The sequence below is a fragment of the Excalfactoria chinensis genome, chromosome 1 (assembly GCF_039878825.1).
Source record: "Excalfactoria chinensis isolate bCotChi1 chromosome 1, bCotChi1.hap2, whole genome shotgun sequence".
NCBI classification, from domain to species: domain Eukaryota; kingdom Metazoa; phylum Chordata; class Aves; order Galliformes; family Phasianidae; genus Excalfactoria; species Excalfactoria chinensis.
Window position 1 is genome coordinate 32,598,125 of NC_092825.1, and position 19,233 is coordinate 32,617,357.

The following is a 19,233-nucleotide window of genomic DNA, read 5'->3' on the forward strand; positions in this document are numbered from 1 at the left end:
ATTTACTGAAAGATGTGCTCAAGCAGAAGTGAGACGATGGGGGGCATGTTAAAGAAGGAGTTATACATAATAACTTGGCACAAATAAACATATTAACTACTAACCGGTGACTATTTGTTTAGAACATCATACACCAGCAGGGAATAGGAGGATTTCTTGAGGGTGTCAGCAGCATGCATACCTGTGTGACATATTATAGGGACGGTGCTATAGCAGGGGGTTGGACTCTACGGTTTCTTGAGGTCCCTGTGACTCTGTGGTTCTGTTAGGACGATGGTGAACATGTTATGGCTCGGGATTTTCCTCTGCGATATGCAACGAGCCACGGAGCTGCTCTTTGGCAAAGCTTCCGAAAGCACAAAGATCTGCGTTAAAAGTGAAAGCGAAGCTGAGCCGCCATGTAACCTGGGCTGCACCACAGGGACGTGCAGGTGGCTTTAAGGTGGCAAACTCGCACATGGGTTATACACAACATCACCCTGTGGGGGGGAGGGTGCCGCGAGGTGAAATGCGTCGGATACGATGGAGATCCCAGTTGAAGACCCGGCGGTTCCTTGAGTTCCATAGCCGCAGGGAGGGGATCTGGGCCGCACACTCCGCACCGCCCGCCGTCCCCGCCCCGTTCCTCTCTCCGACGCGACATGGCCGGCACGGGGCGCGGGGCAGCGGCGGAGCTGTGGGGGGTGCTGCTGCCGCCGCGGCGGGCGGCCGAGGGCTCGGAGGACGAGGAGGATGAAGAGGTCGAAGAGGAGCCGCACTTGGCGGAGGCCGCGCTGCTGGACGCTTCCGGGAGGGACCTGGCGGCCGCCCTGCCCCCGCGCCGAGCCGGTGAGGGGAAGCGGGAGCGGGAGCGCGGGGCTGCCGGTCCGGTCCGCTGCGCTTCCCCGGGGCCCGGCCCGGAGCGCTGGGCGAGAGCGCGGCGGGCCCTGCTCTGGCATGGCGGCGGCGTTGGGCCGAGCTTTGTCGTTATAGTTATCTATAATGTAGAATCTGAAAGAAATGCCATCCAGGCTCGCGCCCCGCCCTCAGCTTCTGGTTTCGTGCTTGGGAAAGCGAAAGCAATGCAAAGCATGCGGTGGATCTCGCGCAGGTAGAAGGGGACCTTCTCTTGTGGGCCTGTGCTGCACGTAACAGCCAATTGATTAATTACCGTAATGACATGGAAGAGTGATGATGATGGAATCGTTTTGAGTCAGAAGGGACCCTTAAAGGCCACCAACCACCCTGCAGTGGTTCACACTAAACCATGTCCCTCAGTACAACGTCTAAAAGTTTCTTGAAGACCTCCAGGGCCATTGACTTCTGTTCTCTTTTCAGTAGTTCATGGGGACAGGACTAGGGGAAATGGGCTGAAACTTCAGCATAGGAAGTTCCGCATGAATGTGCGCAAGAACTTCTTTACGGTGAGGGTGACGGAGCACTGGAACAAGCTGCCCAGGGAGGTGGTGGAGTCTCCTTCTCTGAAGATATTCAAGACCCACCTGGACCCCTACCTGTGTGACGTGGTGTAGGGAGCCTGCTTTGGCAGGGGGGTTGGACTCGATCTCTAGAGGTCCCTTCCAACCCCTACAATGATGTGATTCTGTGACTTCACCACCTCCCTGAGCAGCCCATTCCAGCACCTGACTACTCTTTTGGAGAAGAAATGTTTCCTAACGTCCAATGTGAATCTCCCTTGTCACAACTTGAGGCCGTTCCCTTTAGGCCTATTACTGTACAGTGCTTTGTGACAAGCTTGTCCAGAATTTCACTCTATCTTGACATATGTGGTACAAGGTAGATGTTCAGTGGTAACCAAAACTCTTCCAACTAAAGTAAACTTTTATTTTTTACAACTAGCAGTAATGGGATTTGTTTCTCTTCTTAATGTTTCAGTTGTTATACAAGAGAGCTCCAAAAAGGAGTATGAAGTAGTTGGACGCTTTCCATTAGTTGGCCCCTGGTGGACAGTTAATGTTAAAGTTAAAAAAGGGGGGTCAAAGTATTTCGTGCAAGGATATCCATCCTATTTTCTTCGGACCAATATAGAAGACAACAACCGAGAAGTCTTCTCACTCTTTCTTAAGGAATGTGGAGTTCCAGAGTATTTTAAGAAGCTGTTTTTTGCTTGGCTTCCTGCAAAGTCTACACTAAGTTTTGGAAATCTTGAAGAAAAACTAAAACAATTCCAAGTTGCACACTTATCGGCGGGGAAGAAACAAGGAGACACTAAGGATTTTGATATCTTGTACTACGTTTGGAAATCAGGTAGGTATATCATGTGATAGTTTGAGAGTTTTATAAGCTAATGGGTGAATTGGAACTCCTCCCATCAGAAGGCTGGTGTTGCTGGGGAGTGAAGTGAGGAAACACTGGACTGTCTCCGCATGGAGACATTTCAGGCCTACTGAGGATCCTGGTGGAGTGTGTGAGTGTATGAGTGTTAGTGACTGAATCAGTAGCATGCTTCTGAAGCAGGCATCCATTCTGTCCCCACTGATGCTGTGATTCAACTTGAGTGTTTTGGCTGCACACATAAAATAGTCAAACCACTAAGAGGCATTCAGTGTGTGGGATGAGGCTGTAAATGTAGTCTTCTACTTACTTGGTTACTGGGCCACAAGTTGGAGGTTACAGTTCTGGAGGTCAGGTGATGTCAGATAGGAGAGTCCATAGCTTCTGTTAGCTGACTTTCCTCCAAATCATGTATGTAAGGAGAGGAAGATTCTGTGGACTTTTTATTCTGTTTTTGTGATGGTAGAGAAGTTCTTAGCACTACTTATAGGCTTCACATCTTTCCATGACCTCAAAGGGATCGGCCTGTGTACTGATTGGAGCTCTGATCTAGTTTCTGATCGTAGAACTCTCTGATCTAGAACTCTGCATGAGTTGTCATGGGATATATGGATCACTTCTGATTGTTTACTATGTTGGTACTTAGGCTGTGAAAAAGATTGCATAGTGAGCGTGAGAACAGTATGCTGTTCTCTGTTTTGCAGTTGGCAGATTTTCCCCTAATATCCAACCTAAATTATATTGCTACGAATTAAACTGCAAGAAATCAGAGATGCTTTGGGTGTACGGGAGGCAGAAGGATAAAAGCCAGGGTCAGTTTAAATAATCTTTGTAAAGATTTTTGCATATTGATTCAAATTTATGGTTTATGGTGCCTACAGTTGCAGGGAAGGCAGTGCTGGTAGCCCTGACTTATCCGATGATACTGGAATTCTTGCCTACTCTTCTGCCGCGCCATTTCTGCTCTCTTTTGGATACGGCGTGCTGGAAAAGAAAGGCTGAAAATGATGATACGGATGGTGAGACGGTACATTTTGAAGATGAGGTACTAACAAAGTTGGATGAGATATTAAAAAACGAGCCATGGAAACTCGGATTCAGCAGGGTGAGTAATGTTAAGAAGGGTAAAAAATGAGGTGTTTGTTACATTTCATCTTCCTTAGAATACAATGCCCTCCTGATGACGTTCTGTTTATTAACTGGGCATTTCTGGGAGGTAAGCTTAGTTCATTTTGAACTGCATGATTTACTGTGCTCGGTTTGAGCAATTTTTTTCCCCGTTGTTCTGTAGTTAATCAATCTGAAAAGATTTTAAAATCGGTTATGTTGCAGTGTTTTGCTTAGCCTTTCCAATAAGAAATACAAAATTAAACACTCGAGGTAATCAGGTGGAAAGCAAGAACTTTTAAAAGGAGAACTATTTAAAATTCACAAATCTGCTTTCCAAGTTTATGACAGCAAGTGGAGTTTTTCTGTTCTTAATGCATAGAACAAGACGGTGCTTTCATAGCAAGGTAGATAAGTTGCGCTGTGAGAGGTTATCTGGTCTAGTGGTATTCTTCTTTTTAATATTATGGGACTTGTGGTCACCTCTCACCATCTTGGTTTCCTTTACTGACACCAACTATACTTGCTGTGCAACTTTGGTGCTGCACCTTGCTCTGTGCACCTCTACTTTAGATGTGAACTAAAGCTGAATAGTTAAGAAATGTGACTCGTTAATCTCTGCTTCAGCCTCACAGTGCTTTTACTGACATTAGTTCTGACTTGTCTCTAGTAACCTCCAGTTTCAGAGACTCGGTTACCTATCCAGTCTATTTCAGTGTGCCGCATCCTTTCCACCAAAAAGGTTTTACTGGTGCCTACTTTGACTACTTTGCAAATTTCATATACTCAGAGGAATGTTAATCAGCAAGAGTGAATATAATATATCCGGAATAAATGTTTGCTTTGATTCTTTTTGGGGGAGAAGATTACTTACAGGGAACTGAAACTTTCTTACTGTGAGGCAACATGGGACGCCTTCCGTCAGTGTGAACACCTCCTTTGGAAGATTCCTGACTTGCAGAAGAATGCTTTGATTCTGTATAATAAACTCAAGAAACACTGCAGAGAAATGGGACACACTTACGAGGATCAGGATGAATTAACTCGTTTCGTATCTGAAGATATGCCCATTGAGGGGGCTTGGCAATCTCTGGAATTTCTGAAAGATGAGAATATAGTGATTAGGGAGAAGACACTGGTGTTTCTGCCTCATCTGTACAAATCTGAAAAAGACATTGCGATGTATATAGGTGATCTCCTGTCAAAATGCCGGTGGCAACTAGATGTTGATGTGAGAAAGATACTTAACGCTTCTGAGATGTCAAGAGAAGTTGTAGACAGTAAAACGAATGGTATCCAGGCTCATGAAGTGGAACATCTGAAGGAAGATAACCCAGACAGTCATCACTGTGAAAATCAGCTTCCTGAAAGGGAAGTGGTGTCTACATCTGGTACCCAGAGTAAAGCAGAGGTAGACCCAGATCAGGTGATTGCTCTTGAAAAGATTTGTTCTAATCCTGTCACAGTCATAAGTGGGAAAGGAGGCTGTGGGAAGAGTACAATCGTTAGCTGCCTTTTTCGGCACTTAAAGCAGATAGAAAAAGAAGTGGAAGCTGCTTCCAAGGACTTTGAAGAAGACCTGGATGTGTCTGAGGAATGGGATACTTTTGATCATCACTGGGAGTCAGAGAACACTTGCACAAAAAATCCCTTGAATGTTCTATTTACTGCACCCACAGGGAGGGCAGCGAGCCTGCTGAGTGAGAAAACCAAGCTTCCTGCATACACTCTGCATCAGGTGAGGATCATTTCCTCTTTTATTTAGCGGTGTCACAAAAGACCCTTTGACACTGTTGGTTCTTGTTTTGGAAGACAGCTTTTTACTGAAGTTTCCTGAAGAGTTTTTAGCTATTAGTGATAATGCTTACGTACGGCTGGTCAGCGTCTGAAAATCAGCTTAACATTTTGGGGAGCCACAAATCAGTCATTTGGAATACATTGCTTGCTGTAACTTTTTTCACTTTTACATATATCAGATACGTGCCTTTCTAGGGTGTCTGGGCTTTTTAGCTCCTTGTTTTTTCTTACGGTTTGATAGTCTGTTTCAGATGTAAGAACAGAAATAGGGACCTCCTTAGCTGGCAAAGCTGTTTCCCAATTGCATAGCAGTCCTACTAATACCTGCACATATGTGAGGAGATGAGTAGCCTGGGGTTGGATGATGAGATGAATTTTATTTACACCATTTTCCTGCTGACATATATGTACTGTAAAACTTGATTTTTATTTTTTAGGAAACCAACTGTTTGTTAATACATTTAAGGTACCAAAAACTTCATTTCAGAACTGAAGATAAAAGCTTAAATACAAGATTAGAATATCTTGTATTGTAGACCACACTACAGCTATCTTTATAAGACAGTTCACAGCTGATTAGTGCCAGAGAATGATTTATTTCAATTTGTTTCTAGATCATCTATAGTTTTAAATCATGGAGGCAGACTGAAAAAGAAGTGCCGTGGAAGTTTTCTACTGTGACAGTTCTGATTGTGGATGAAGGAAGCTTGGTGTCTGTACACATTCTTAGTTTAGTTTTAAAACTGTTATGTGAGCATGCTCAGCTTGCCAAACTTATTATTCTAGGTAAGTGGAAACAATAATCCATTAGGAATAGATAATATTAATAATGTACCAAATATAGTACAAATATCAGAGCTACAACTAATCTCGCTGACTCTTTAAAAGCCCGGGGGGTTACACTGTTCTCTCCTTGGCTATTTCTGCTCATGCATGAAGCCAAGTTAGAACAGTCAGATTCCAGCAGGTTTCTGACTCAACTGTCAGTACGAAAGGATCAGTGTCTCTGTTATCTGTTTGGCAGTGTTTGGTCTGATTCTGAAAGTACTGTGATTTCCATGCGGTGGCTTATCACACCTTGCAACGGGGTGCAAGAATTGCAACGAATGTAAAGAATTCAAAGAAGATAGTAGGAATCGGATATCAGGACAGATTCCATGGGGTCCTTAATGCTAGCATTGATTTGTTTTGGTTCAGAAGGAAACCAAGTATAAGATGACTATTTTCTTCTTTCTTACACTGATTTTTTTTGGTGTTGTTTTTTTTTTTGAGTACTTCTCTGATTGTTTCTTTCCAATAACGCGTTTTTTTTTTCCTGTTTGTTGTTGGTTGTTTGTTGGTTTTGTAGCTGTTCTGTTGTTGCTCCTCACAGATTCTAATTCACATTCTGTTCAGGTGATACTAGGCAGCTACCAAGCATAGACCCTGGCAACATGTTAGCTGATATCTTTAGTAGTCTAAAATCAAGAGGCCTTTCTGTGGAACTGCGAACAAATCACAGAGCTGAATCACAGCTCATTGTGGATAATGCAACAAGGTAAGGATTTCCTTATGGGTGTAAGAACTTTGTCGTAGTAGACTTGATCATTTATCCGCACTCAGGTGCCTCAGGAATCAGTAGCACTGCTTCTGTTACAGTTTCTTATTCAAAATTAGTATGTATATCCCGTATGTGCTGCATGTCTTAGGATTTATTGCATGTCAACGTGCATTGTATGGCATATGAGCAAAAGTTTATAAATGATGAACTTTGGGCCAGTGGAATACTTTAACCAGAAATAATATTCCTTTTCTGTTTTTCCTCCTTGCTGTGGTCCAGAATCTCTCTCCGGAAGCTTCCTGAATTTGATGAGGTGCTGAAGTTTTCTGGTTGGAATAAAGAGCTGGCAATGCCAAGCCCTGAGAAGAAATTCATTTTTATTGCCTTGCCTTCTGCTGGGGGTTCTGATAGTACGTGCGTATTCGTGATCTTGACTTTCCCCTTGGTAAAACATAGACTGTTAGGCTGGAATTAAGGTTTTTGGGAGATTTTAGTCTTAGTTTTGTGTATGGTGTAAATGCTAGATTCATACTTGGAATCTTCTGTAAGTGCACACGGCAAAACTCACAGGTGCAAAGGCTGTGCTGTGGAGCTCCAGCTCACCAGTTGGGTTTCAAATTGGATGTGATACAGCTTCCACCATTGACCCTTAGTGCATAACTGGGTTGAGGGCCCTCCAATTCATACATGAGAAAAATGTTCAGTTTGCAGTTTGGAAAGAAGAATAAATAGTGAGAATCTGATCACCTCTTCCTGCTCTGGTCACTTACACAGCTAACAGAGTACTAAGCATAAATTTATGCTATGAAACTGAAATCTATAGTGCTCTGGTTGTAAGATGTTCTGTCCACACCTCTCTTACGCACTGTACAAAAACCTTATTTTGCATGAGATACTACCTATGCAGCCACTTACTGGAGATGTAAGTTTAGAGGCAATTTCATACTGTATTACGTTTTTCTTTCTTAAATTCTTTGTTCCTCATCTTTATCTTTTATGTCTTCTAAATCAGATTTGCAAGCTGCCATAAAGGCTTTACTTAAAGAAGGACCAGGATTGCAGGATGCCACACAGTCACAGTTCATTGCTTTCAGAAGGTAAGAGGGTGCATAGGCAAACACTGAAAAATCCTTGCTAACAGCCACAATCTAAAGATAACTGAATGTGCTGAGCTGGAAAGACTGGTGGTAATGTCATAGAAACTCTTAGAAAAACAGACCGGGTGTCTTTTCTTAAACTTCTGGTTGCCCCCATTCTCTTCATGGAGAGCTGCTGGGTTTTCCTATAAGCTTCATGTTTTCCACTACGCTTTTTGCTTTTATGTTTGTCACAAGGACGGACATAAGCAGTGACGTTATGCAGTAGATCCTATGAGACCCTGGCTGGGATGCTGGCAACAGGGCAGTGTTCTTTTGTTTTTATTCATGAAGTACCTTTTCTCAGCAATTAAAAATACTACTTGTGGGTTGCCTGTGTGCAAATAAACTGATGGAAGCATATTAGCCAGTTCACCTGTTTGCTGTCAACATAGATAACTCTGAAATGGATTTTATCTCTCCAGTCTGCATGCATGTGAGAGACTATTAATAATTATACTTCTATAACATATTCTTAAGTACTTCATCTGCATTTAAAGGTTAAAATTCTAGGTCTTGAGAAAGCAAATATATAACATGAGCGAATATTCTACCATTACTACTTTATCTTCAAACTCTGAATCAATGATTGTTTTCAGTCGAAGGTCGAAGATCGTCACAGCTGAGACGGACTTTCTCTATTGCTTTTTAACTATAACGTTCACGTGGCATCGCATGTAATGGTTTCACGTTTCCTATCCTTTGAGTACATGATGATTTTTCCTTGTTCTTGTTTTGCGTGGTAGGCAAGATTGCAATCTAATCAATGAACTTTGCTGCCAGCACTATTCGAACCATTTAACCAGGTAAGCCACTGCTTGGCAATTTTCACCTTGCCGAATCTCACTTTGTTTTTGTGTCACAACCTAAAAGCAAGTTCTGAAACATTTTAAACGTTTTTGTTTGCATCTAGACCTGCTTGTTTACAGTAGAGGTCATTCTGTTTCTTTGATGGGTCTTTTAATTTTCATCCTGGACTTTGAAAAGGGAGAAGAGAAATTGTTTGCCCTTTGTTTAAATTGCCAATGAATTCCAAGATTTTGAGTTATTGCCAAGTAGATAAAATGGACATAAAAAGAACTTTGAACAAAAGGTTAATTATTTTCCCTGTTATTTCTAAATCAATTCTGAAATGTGTTTGGGAGCAGCATTTTGGTGCTTGTTTGTTGGGAAGAAGTTTGAGAAACTCATTTTAGATGATAGAATCATAGAATTACCCAGGTTGGAAAAGTCCTCAAAGATCATCAAGTCCAACCACAGGATGTGAGTGGTCTTCACTGTTTTGAATATAAGTAAGATTTTTATTGTGGCTTAGATACAGTGAGGGGAACGAGTAGAAATACTGACCCATGGTGAATGCATATGTAGTAAATATGTCTCACTGTTTCTTTCTCTGACCTAGAGACCACAAAAGACGACTTTTATTTCAAGTTGATGACAAGATTTCCTGCACGAGAAATACGTACCTCAAGGATCTCTTACCAGATGCTGGTATTGGACGGGATCCTGATCACCATAAATGCAGAAATGGAGAAAGCACCCTCAGTACAGAGAATACTGAGGAGGGCAAACGACTGTGCAATGGAGATATATTTTTCATAACACATGTAAGTTGTTGCTGCAGGAATGTGTGCAAATAAATAATGGTAACCAATCCGGTCCTTTTTGAGTCCCCTGAACAGTGCAATTTTCACTTGAAAAGTTCAGTCTCTAATAGATACCTGGTTGTTCTGATAAACTGTTGTGAAATTCTACCCTCTTACAAGAAAGAGGCAGACTTGCAATGGAATTGCAAATGTATCTCTGTCATTGTAAAATGTTTTTCAGTTGGTTTCTCTTGTTCAGCACTGTGAGTTCAATTTTTGTCCTCAGTTCTATAAATACACATTGTGAATGCATTGTAAATGAAATGCAATCTTTCTGATGTAGGTAGAAGCAGTGAGGTAAAGAATAAGGCTAAGGTTGCTGCTGGAGTTCTCCCCAGCAGAAAACTAAGCTGCCAAATAAAGACACCGACAGAAAACCCATATATTTTTCTCCTGGGTTGAGTGAGTTGAATTAACTTACCAAAAGATCAACTGAAAGCATCAGTGTTTGTGCATGGGAAGCAAGGGCTGTGAAGGATTGGTGGAAGAGAGCAAGCTTGTCTCCGTTTGTGGTAGCAAATGGTTAAATGGGCTTACTGGTAACATTTCAAATTGTCCTGGGACAATCTTAGTTTTCTGGGTATTAAAACTTCGTTTATTGGATTGTTTTTGCACTAAACAGGACTCAGGGTAGGCCCTGCACAGTGCAAGCATTTTCCTTGTATGTGGTCAATGGAGATAGTGAGCTCTTGGGCTTAGTGTATTCTGAAACTATTTCATTTGGTTGATGCTGCAGCTACCTTAGTTTTGGAGAAATACAGACTATAGACACCACATAGAGGTACAGGAGTTGATGAAGGTGATCAGAGGGCTGGGGCACCTCTCCTATGAAGAAAGGTTGAAAGAGCTGGGCTTGTTTAGCTTGGAGAAGAGAAGGCTCCAGGGAGACCTCATTGTGGCTTTCCAGTATTTAAAGGGAGCATATAAACAGGAGGGGAAACAGCTGTTTACAAGGGTGGACACTGATACGACAAGGGGGAATGGTTTTAAACTGAGATGGGGCAGTTTTAGGTTAGACACTGGGAGGAAGTTTTTCACACAGGTTGCCCAAGGAGGCTGTGGATGCCCCATCCCTGGAGGCATTCAAGGCCAGGCTGGATGTGGCTCTGGGCAGCCTGGTCTGGTGGTTGGCGACCCTGCACATAGCAGGGGGTTGAAAGTCGATGATCATTGTGGTTCTTTTCAGCCCAGGCCATTCTGTGATTCTGCAGTTCTGTGATCAAACTGATAATACAATCTTACCACTGAGTGTTCTTATGTTATTTCTTTAGGATGTAGAAATTAATAAGCAGCGTTTGTTGACCATCAGCAGCACATACGGCTCCACGTACACTGTGAACTATAAGGCTCTGAAGAAGCTCTGTCATATAAAACATGCATGGGCCAGAACTATTCACACATTTCAGGTAAAAAAAAACAAAACAACAAAGCTACCAGGTGGTAAAAGTTCCTCATGCTTTTTTCCTTGACAAGGTACTTTATTTTCACTTGAAAGCCTCAAAGCAACTGAAATTCTTTGAATGCAGGATAAATATCTTCAAGTTCCCCATTGTTGGAAGCTGTCCTTTTTATCTCTTTATTCCTTGCTGGAGATGTCCATTTGCTAAGTCATTCTTAAACGTATTTCAGGGTTCTGAGGAAAAAACAGTTGTTTATGTGGTTGGCAATCCAGGCCGTCAGCACTGGCAGCACGTGTACACAGCTGTGACCAGAGGACGCTGCCGTGTCTACGTTATTGCTGAAGAGATGCACCTCAGGAGAGCAGTCACTAACAATAACGTTCCCAGAAAAACTCGCTTACAGAGGTTTTTGAGAGAGGCAATTGCAAATGCAAACAGCTGTCTGACACAGACGTCATCTCCTCTGACAAAGAGACAGCCAGGTCAAGAGCCTGGAACTCAGCCTGTTTCTTTAAATCGAGATGTTCCTGACCCACCAGAACCTGGAACTGACAGGATTCATCAAGAAGGGTCAGCAGATCTCAATAAAGAGCATGTGGGTCATTCGCAGCAGATAAGTCCGTATAAAAGACAGCAGAGTCATGCAGAGGATTCAGACGATGTAAGTATCTCCTTACTTTTTAAAGTATTTGGAGTTCAAATACTGGAAAAGTTGAAACAAACTTTTGTGTTCTCTTTCAACGCTGCAAGTAGCATGGATACTGTTACGATAGTTTTGCTATTTATAATTTCCAACATGGGCAGAGTCATACGGGGCTAATGGGGAAAAAGAAGTTATCATCTAATAGCAGTTTATAGATGGTGTTGCTGACCGCAGTGATCCGTTGAGTAGCTTTATTCTTCCTGCACAGAAGACAACTGTTAGGAGCTGACCTGCCGTGATATTTATATACAGTGCCACCACTGAAGTAGGTGCATTTCTAGTTGTCAAAGGTTTCAGTGGGTAAAATACATGCTTAGCAGGTTTTAAATCTTCCTGTATCTCATTTCTGGGAGCTGTCATGGGTGAAGACCTTTCATTTTTTGAAGCTGGTTTTGGTTACTGTATTTTAGTTCTGGCTCAAACTCTGATAATCTGTTTCTTGCTTTGACAGCCATTAGGAAAAGACTCCCCACTTGGGACTGCCAGACTCAGGAGCCTAACTTTGGAGCAAGTCACTCCCAGGAAGCTTTTCAAAAGCTGACATACGGTTAACTGTCCTCTGCAGGGGTACATCTGTTTTGTTTAGGGTTTCTGGGAAGGAGAAGCTGGGTATGCAGATGACTTTCAAAAGCCTTCCCGCGATCGCATTTTCCCTTAGGAAAGATGCATTTTAAAGCAAGCCTTTTATATTTTCAGTGATCTGTGTTTAGTAGAAGATTCCTTGGTGTGAAGTCATCACAAATCATTACAGGCTTTTTAGTTTCCTGAAGAAGGAACTCTCAGGATCCAGACGTTCACTTGAATAATACGTGGCCATTCTTTTGTTTGAGCACTACAGCCTCAGCTCTGGGTTTTATCTGTATCTCCTCAAGCTGCAGCACTGATGAGAATCTATGGTTGTGCCAAAAGCTGCCATTTGCTTTTCAGCCAAAAAATAGCAGTTTGCAAACAGGAATTCAGATTTCTCTAACGTGGCAGAACTGCGGGCAATAGGCTTTGATGGTTTATGAATTTTAACCTTGTTCAAATGAGAAACAAAAGGTGCAATCGGTGACACAGCTACTTTGTCCCATTTGGGTACTTGAGAGCAACACAAAACTTGCTGCTGCTGCTTTCCGTCTGCTAACGGTCATGGATACAGAAGTAACATTCCAAGTCAGAGCCCAAATTACACCGCCGCTTCTTTTTCGTTGTGCTCTATCACCTCATGAATTGCAATTGATGCCATTAAATAAGCTGAACCATTTACTCAAACTTCAGACAAACTGCACTAAAGTTTGGCGGGTTCGCTTATTACTCTTTCTGCTTTTTTTCCCATGTCAGGAATAAACGAAGTAGCCCAACGCCGCCTTTCTTAACGCCCTTAAATCACAGTTTATTTCAATTTATACAGCTTTTTTTTTTTCCCATACAAATATTTGCAACAGTTTGAATTTCAAAAAAACATACAGAGACGATAAATATCATGCTATTAAAGTATTAAATTTGTACAAAAATACTTTACAGTTTAATACTTATTTGTTACAAATAAAAATACGTATTTAAGTGACTTATGGACTTTTTGTTGTCGTTGTCTTTCCATGATTCAGCGCTGAATGTTCCTCTGACCTTTTGTGGCAGTGCTGCAATATCAATGAGGTGGCTGTGTGTGCGGGGCAGGTGAGCTCGTTCATGGATTGGAAACAGCAATAGGGATACAGATAACAGTTTTAAATGACCAGAAACAGCTCCGTGGGGTGATTGCTTGGATGTGGTGACTCTACAAATGTACAAACCCAGTATCTTTATACTCACCAAGAACAATAATTACCAATAACAACTTGAATACTGGAATAAACCAAAGCAGCTGCTGGTGGGCATATAAAGCAACTGGCAGTATTTTATTGCTTGAGGGGAGTGGAGAGAATCTGTGATGTTTGTAAAATATATTTACAGTTTTCAATTCTAAAAACGTGTTGTAGGGGGATGTTTGTCATAAAGAAAGCTGAGAACAAAGCATATTAAATGGGACACCGGTCCCCCTCCCAAGAAATGGTTTGGCTTAAAAAGCTCACGTAGAACAGTAGAGGTTGACAGCTTTATGGATCATTAAAGAACTTTTGTGTCAATCTCCCGCTGCTGTTGTTTTTAAAAGTCTATTCTCTTAAAACCTTCCTAATTTGTCTGAATCATAGAATCACAGAATCTGGACGCATTTCAGTTTTACTCTTGTCAGTAATCCTCTTTCAGAGGTTTTTAATCCCACTAAAAAAAAAAGTCTCTGCTTCAAAAGCCCTGCAGGCTGCAAGACCTGTCGTTAAATACTTCATTGCATAGGGAATAATAACGTCTGATCTAATAAAATCTATCCCGGTTGTTGGGGAGCAGTGTTCACCACATGCTGCAGCTTCCTCCAAGCGTTCTGTTCAAACATCTAACCCGTGCTTTGTCTACAGAGCATCCCCTGCTTGCCAGTGGAACGCAGGTCCCCAAAATGGCAGCGCTAGGCAGCTAACGAGAGCACGGGGTGCAGCACAGTGTTCTTCCTCAGCCAGCTGACACTGACTTCCTGCTAAAATGCTTTTAAAAGTCATGTAACGTGGACACCACTGGTAGGAGTTGTCAACACGTCGCTTTTCCCCTCACACAGCTGCTGCTGCTGAAGGGAAAGGACCGTTTCTCTTATATCATGTATAAACATCTTCCTGTTTTGAGGAAAAAAAAACAACAACAACAAAAAAAGGCCCTTACATACCATTGCTAATGGTAGATTGCTTAGAATGGAATGACTTAACGAAGAATTAACCTTCTAAAAAAGTGATCATGAATTAATATAAGCCTTGAGACGGACAGACTGACCTCCTGTGCTTTTAGTGCTATGTTGTGTCTGAGCTTATCCTCAGAGAAATCCTAAAGGGATTTAGCACCATAATTGTCTTTCATTACCAAATGTCCCACTAAAATGATTTTCTGCTATAATGTATTTGTGGGATCCCGTGTCTCTGTATTCATGTTACCATGCTCGGTCTGTTGAAGGAAGGCATTATTCTGGTCGCTCCACTCCCCGCTCGCTGAAGGCTGTTGGTCTGAGCTTCCTTTCTGAGATGCCAGTGGGTTCCTGCTGATGACCAGTTCCAGCTTATTGCCAGATTCTGCGATCAGCGGCACAACCAGACAGCAGTCAAAGTCCCTGGTACGAACGTGGTTTACCTGAGTGATCAGAAGATTGAGTTTAGGTAGGGGTTTTAGGAAAAGGAGATCACAAGAGAAACAGATTCATCCATGAGACTGAAGGTTGATTGAAAATGTCCTGGTTGACAGTTCGGTACAGGACTACTTCACCACAGCATCTCCCAGTCCAACCTGGCACTGCAAAGATGCGGTGCTCAGTGAGTATTATGCTATTACAGCTCTGGCAATCAGCAACTTGGATTAAGCACAGAAACAATTTTAAAGTCTCTAACAAGAAGAGTAAAAATTACAGATCTGTCTGGAAACGCCTCAGGAAATTCTAACTTTCCAGTAAACATCTGCATGTTTCCCTTGAAGTTCTGAAATAAATAATTTGCTTCTATAAATGCAACTTTACAGAGAAAATCTGCCCTTATTTCTATGGCATATAAACCCAAATCACCATGAGCTGCTGCATTCTCCTACCCAGTGCTCCAAGGGATTCAGTGTGCAGCACAGAGAATTAAGATCTTTTCCCCCTTTTTCCCATTTCCCCAACATCCTTTCTCAGTAGACACACAAAACAACCGCACTGTTCCCTGCTGAAAATACAATAAGCAACACAGAGCGTTTGCTCTGAAAGTAATGCCTCCTATTTATATCCATGGAAACCACAGCAGATATGAAGAGCCCAGTAACACTATTTGATCGAGCAGATTCTCAGCTACAAAAGGCTATTTTTCAGTGTAGTCACCACCATTAGCTGTGCATTTTTGCTAGTGATAAAACAAGATGAACAAGAACATGCATGTCATGCTTGTAAAAGTCTGTACCAGCAGAAGTGACCTGCTGTTTCATAGCTGCTATGACAGCATTGCTGCTAAGAAAAGGTTGCCCATGCAATCCATCTTTCTTCAGCCCAAGCAGATGGAAGTCAGAAGGTACCAAATTTGGTGAGTGTGGTCCAGCCAAGATTGGCAATGTGCTCCACAGTCTTCAAACTGGCATGGGGCCTGGTGGTGCTGTGTTGTAACAGAAAGGCTCTTCTCTGGCCTGACTGGAAGTTAGAGCCTTCAGCTTAGTCAGCATCATGATGTGGAGGTCAGAGTTGATAGTCTGTCTGGGATCCAGGAAATCCATAAGGATCACTCCTTTCCAGTCTAAAAAGACCCATCACTTTACCCAGTGGCTCTTGAATGTTTTTTTTTGATGGAGAATTCACATTGCCACTCCATGGACTGACATTTATGAGTGCAACTTGGAGTGGTGTCATCACATCTTGTCCTCAGTAATGATGCGATCCAGGAAACCATCACCTTCAGCTCTATGTTGGTTCAATAGGCCCTGACAAACTTGCATACAGTGCTCTTGCTGTTCCTCTGTGAGCATTCATGGAACCCACCTGGTGCAAAGTTTGCAATATTCCAACATTGCCACCATAGTTTCCAATGCACTGAAGCCAATACTCAGCTCTGTACACAGTTCTCTGGTCACAACGCACTGATTTGTGCACATGAGCTCATCGGGATGCTCTTCATTTCATGGCGTGACAGTTGTGCACAGCCATTCAGAACATGGCTTGCCTTTCATGTTGCTGACACCACTGTTGAAACATACCACCCACTGCCTATCTACGCTCACATCCACTGTTTGCACTCATAAACATTCAGCAAGTGTTGATGAATGTCAATGGGTGCCATTTTTTCCACACAATGGAATTGAATTTCACACCTTTGTTCCATCTGCACTTCCATGTCAGACACCATTGTGTCAGACCGCCCCTCTGCTGCCATCTGTCACACAGCAACAACATGTAGTGACACTGGGAGGAAGGTTCAGCCTCTGCTGCTGTAACACCCACATCTGACTCTGATGTCATGGACCAACATAATGAAACAGGAGGCATTGCTTTCAGAGTAGCCCACATAGATAACAAAGCTGTTCCAATTGAGTGCTACCACTGTTTTATGCGGTTTTGTGCCCACACGTCTGTGTACACAGATGATATCCAAACACCACACAGTCTGGTTACAAAACCTTTTACAAAATGCACTTTTTATGTCATGCCCATTCACAATAAACCTGAGCGGTGACAAAAACGTTACCTGTAGAAGTCTGTCATATGGTTTTAAACCACCCAGATCACCAGGGCCAGCTGGCCGAATGTTTTTAACGTACACTCCTTTTTCCAATAAACCATCTGAGACGCTGAACCCAAAGTCTTCTCCATCAGAGTCCTTGTACAAAGTTACCTGTGGAGGTAATTTAAGACGATGATATGGTGGGGAAAAAAACTTTGTCCTCATTTCTACAAGCACTAGGCAGATCTCCTTCCTAGGTTATTTCACATTACAGCAATCACTTACTTACCTACCACTTGGTACTTCCAGTACTATATGAGAGTTGGTGCCATTTTTACATCATCTTAACGGTCTCAGCATGACGGGAAATAGATTAATTAGCTGCCACCAAGAATCTCAACTCAACTGCAAGGCTGTGAGAGCTGTTAACAAGACTTAGCATCTCTGTGGTGAAGGCCAATGTGCAGTAACAAAGACTCGGCCTAAACTAAACCCATGTCATATCTTCCAAAATACCACAGGTACCTTGAGCCCCATCAGCCTTCTTTTTCACCAGGCAATGGTCAACCCTATAAGGATCAGTCCCAGCAGTGCTCAGTATAAGAGTTACAATGCAACCTTCTAAGAACACACAAACACAGCTCCTGCAGGAAGGCATTGCAGGAAGGGTATTCTGAAGACAATCAGTTGTGTGATGGCACCATAGATATGTTAGTTAGACAGGCAAGAGACAGCCATTCAAAAGTAAGACATGGGTGCTAAACTTGTTAGGAGGATGAGGTTTTCTATATGTTCAGAGAATTAGTACTGTGAAAATAGTTGTGAGTTCAGTTATTTGCTAGAAAAGGATTCGGAGACTTCCTTGTAGGTGTGTGCCACGTGTAGCTTTTTATTTCTTAGGGTTTTTTGGGACTTTTCTTGCTTGGCTTCTCTCTTACATTGGACAAGCAGACCTATGCAAGAAAACTGTGTAGGCCAATGGTGTGGGCTCTGATTGACATGTCAGTGCTGCTAGAAAGTGTGTGCTGATATGGACACAACCAAAATCGTGCTCTCACTGATGTAGTTTATTTCACTTTGTGTTCAAGATACTGCTTCAAATCATATCTTGGCTGATGAAATGACAGCATGGAATGCTCTCTAATTTTATAATGACTCGATACAAACAATGGCGCAAGTGCTGCAGCCACTCACGTGTGCCAGCCACTAATGCTGTCCCTAGTGGGAAGCAGGTTCTGCACTCACTGACCACACTCCTGGGCTGGAGCCATCTCCATAACACTGAATTCTTCTCTGGTGTCTTCAAATCACAGAAACTTTCCAATTAGAGGGGACTTCTCCAGCCTGGTCTCCTGCTTAAAGCAGAGTCAGGGCTGAGCTCAGAAGAGGCTCCAGCACTCAGTCAGTGTTTCACAGAGGAATGCCAAGGCACAGCAGGGCTGTGCACCATGCTGGTTGGTGCTATTCCAGAGAGCTGCTCAGACCCTGCCATAACAACCACTGTGGAAAGATAGGCAAGGAAAAAGTTGCCCCAAAACAAAAGATTTGGCCAGATAAACAAACGGCACAGATGGTTGTTTTTCTTTTCAAGCTCTCTGCACTTTCCTTGCATTTACTCTGCTTCAGTGAGATATTAACAGTGCTTTAACCAGGGTGAGAACAGACATTTGGTTGTCCTATCACAGCACGTCTAACATGGGTTTGATCTGAGGTATCCCTGAAAGTGCCGTAAGATTAACAATACAGCAGGATGAAAACCAAAAGCCATAGCCAAACAAAACCCCAAACCAACCAATGCCAAACTCCCCGGGAAAACTAAAGCAGAGAGATTTATTTAATTTATTGGTAGTTGTGCGTACTTCATGGCAAGGCTAAAAACTAATTAGCACTGCACCAAGACGCGAATCCCCTTTTAAATAACCACACCATTGCAAAGATGGGAGGGCTTCTCTTAACTGCTTCTTAAAGAAGCCTTGAAAAGTAAATGTGGAAACATGATACAAAGCCTGAGGGGAGACGAGATGTAAAACACTGCTCTGTTCTGGAAGAGATGGTACATTTTTTAAAAGGAACTTCCCACTGATTCCTTTTTCCCTTCCTTTTCCTTAAGGCACTGGCATTAAGTGGAGCAGGATTCAACCTCGGATGAACAACCTCTAGACCATATGAAACCAGGGCTCCCTGAAGCCATCTAGGCTGTATTCTTGCCCTAAGTTTGGATCAAACTGCATGTAAGCCCATTTCCGAGCGATATGTCCTGCTTCTTGAAATCTCCAGTGAGGGAGACTCCACAGTCTATTGAAGTAATTGCTGCCAGTGCTTCAGCTATTTCCCCCATGCCTAAACTAAATCACCCTTGCTGAGACTTAAGTCTGCTGCTATCCACAGAGAATAAGAAG

At 42.6% G+C, this 19,233-nt stretch overlaps 2 protein-coding genes across 18 annotated transcripts in view; one reads left to right on the forward strand and one right to left on the reverse strand.

Moving 5' to 3' along the window:
• Positions 1-533: 533 nt before the first annotated feature.
• On the forward strand, positions 534-12,960 carry HELB (DNA helicase B). Its single transcript, XM_072327215.1, has 13 exons — positions 534-828; positions 1,876-2,247; positions 3,156-3,379; positions 4,247-5,119; positions 5,793-5,964; positions 6,574-6,715; positions 6,998-7,128; positions 7,731-7,815; positions 8,601-8,660; positions 9,257-9,461; positions 10,772-10,906; positions 11,130-11,561; positions 12,055-12,960. Exons 1-13 carry the CDS (start codon positions 642-644, stop codon positions 12,142-12,144), a joined length of 3,108 nt encoding a protein of 1,035 aa, XP_072183316.1. The 5' UTR covers positions 534-641; the 3' UTR covers positions 12,145-12,960.
• Positions 12,961-13,134: 174 nt separating this feature from the next.
• GRIP1 (glutamate receptor interacting protein 1) overlaps positions 13,135-19,233 on the reverse strand; it is a 297,390-nt gene continuing 291,291 nt past the window's right edge. For all 17 annotated transcript variants that reach the window (XM_072327180.1, XM_072327202.1, XM_072327124.1 and 14 more), the window contains 2 exons: positions 16,859-17,005; positions 13,135-14,792 (listed from right to left, as the gene is read on the reverse strand). In XM_072327180.1, coding sequence (XP_072183281.1) covers positions 14,556-14,792; positions 16,859-17,005 — 384 coding nt within the window. In that variant the 3' untranslated portion in view covers positions 13,135-14,555. The remainder of the gene's footprint in view (positions 14,793-16,858; positions 17,006-19,233) is intronic.

What these genes read in the sequence shown, in the direction of transcription:
- HELB (XM_072327215.1), top strand. Translation starts at nt 642, where the DNA reads ATGGCCGGCACGGGGCGCGGGGCAGCGGCGGAGCTGTGGGGGGTGCTG. An exon ending in TTCTGCTGGGGGTTCTGATA is followed by an intron (nt 7,129 to 7,730) that starts GTACGTGCGTAT and finishes CTTCTAAATCAG; the next exon opens with ATTTGCAAGCTGCCATAAAG. An exon ending in ATATATTTTTCATAACACAT is followed by an intron (nt 9,462 to 10,771) that starts GTAAGTTGTTGC and finishes TTATTTCTTTAG; the next exon opens with GATGTAGAAATTAATAAGCA.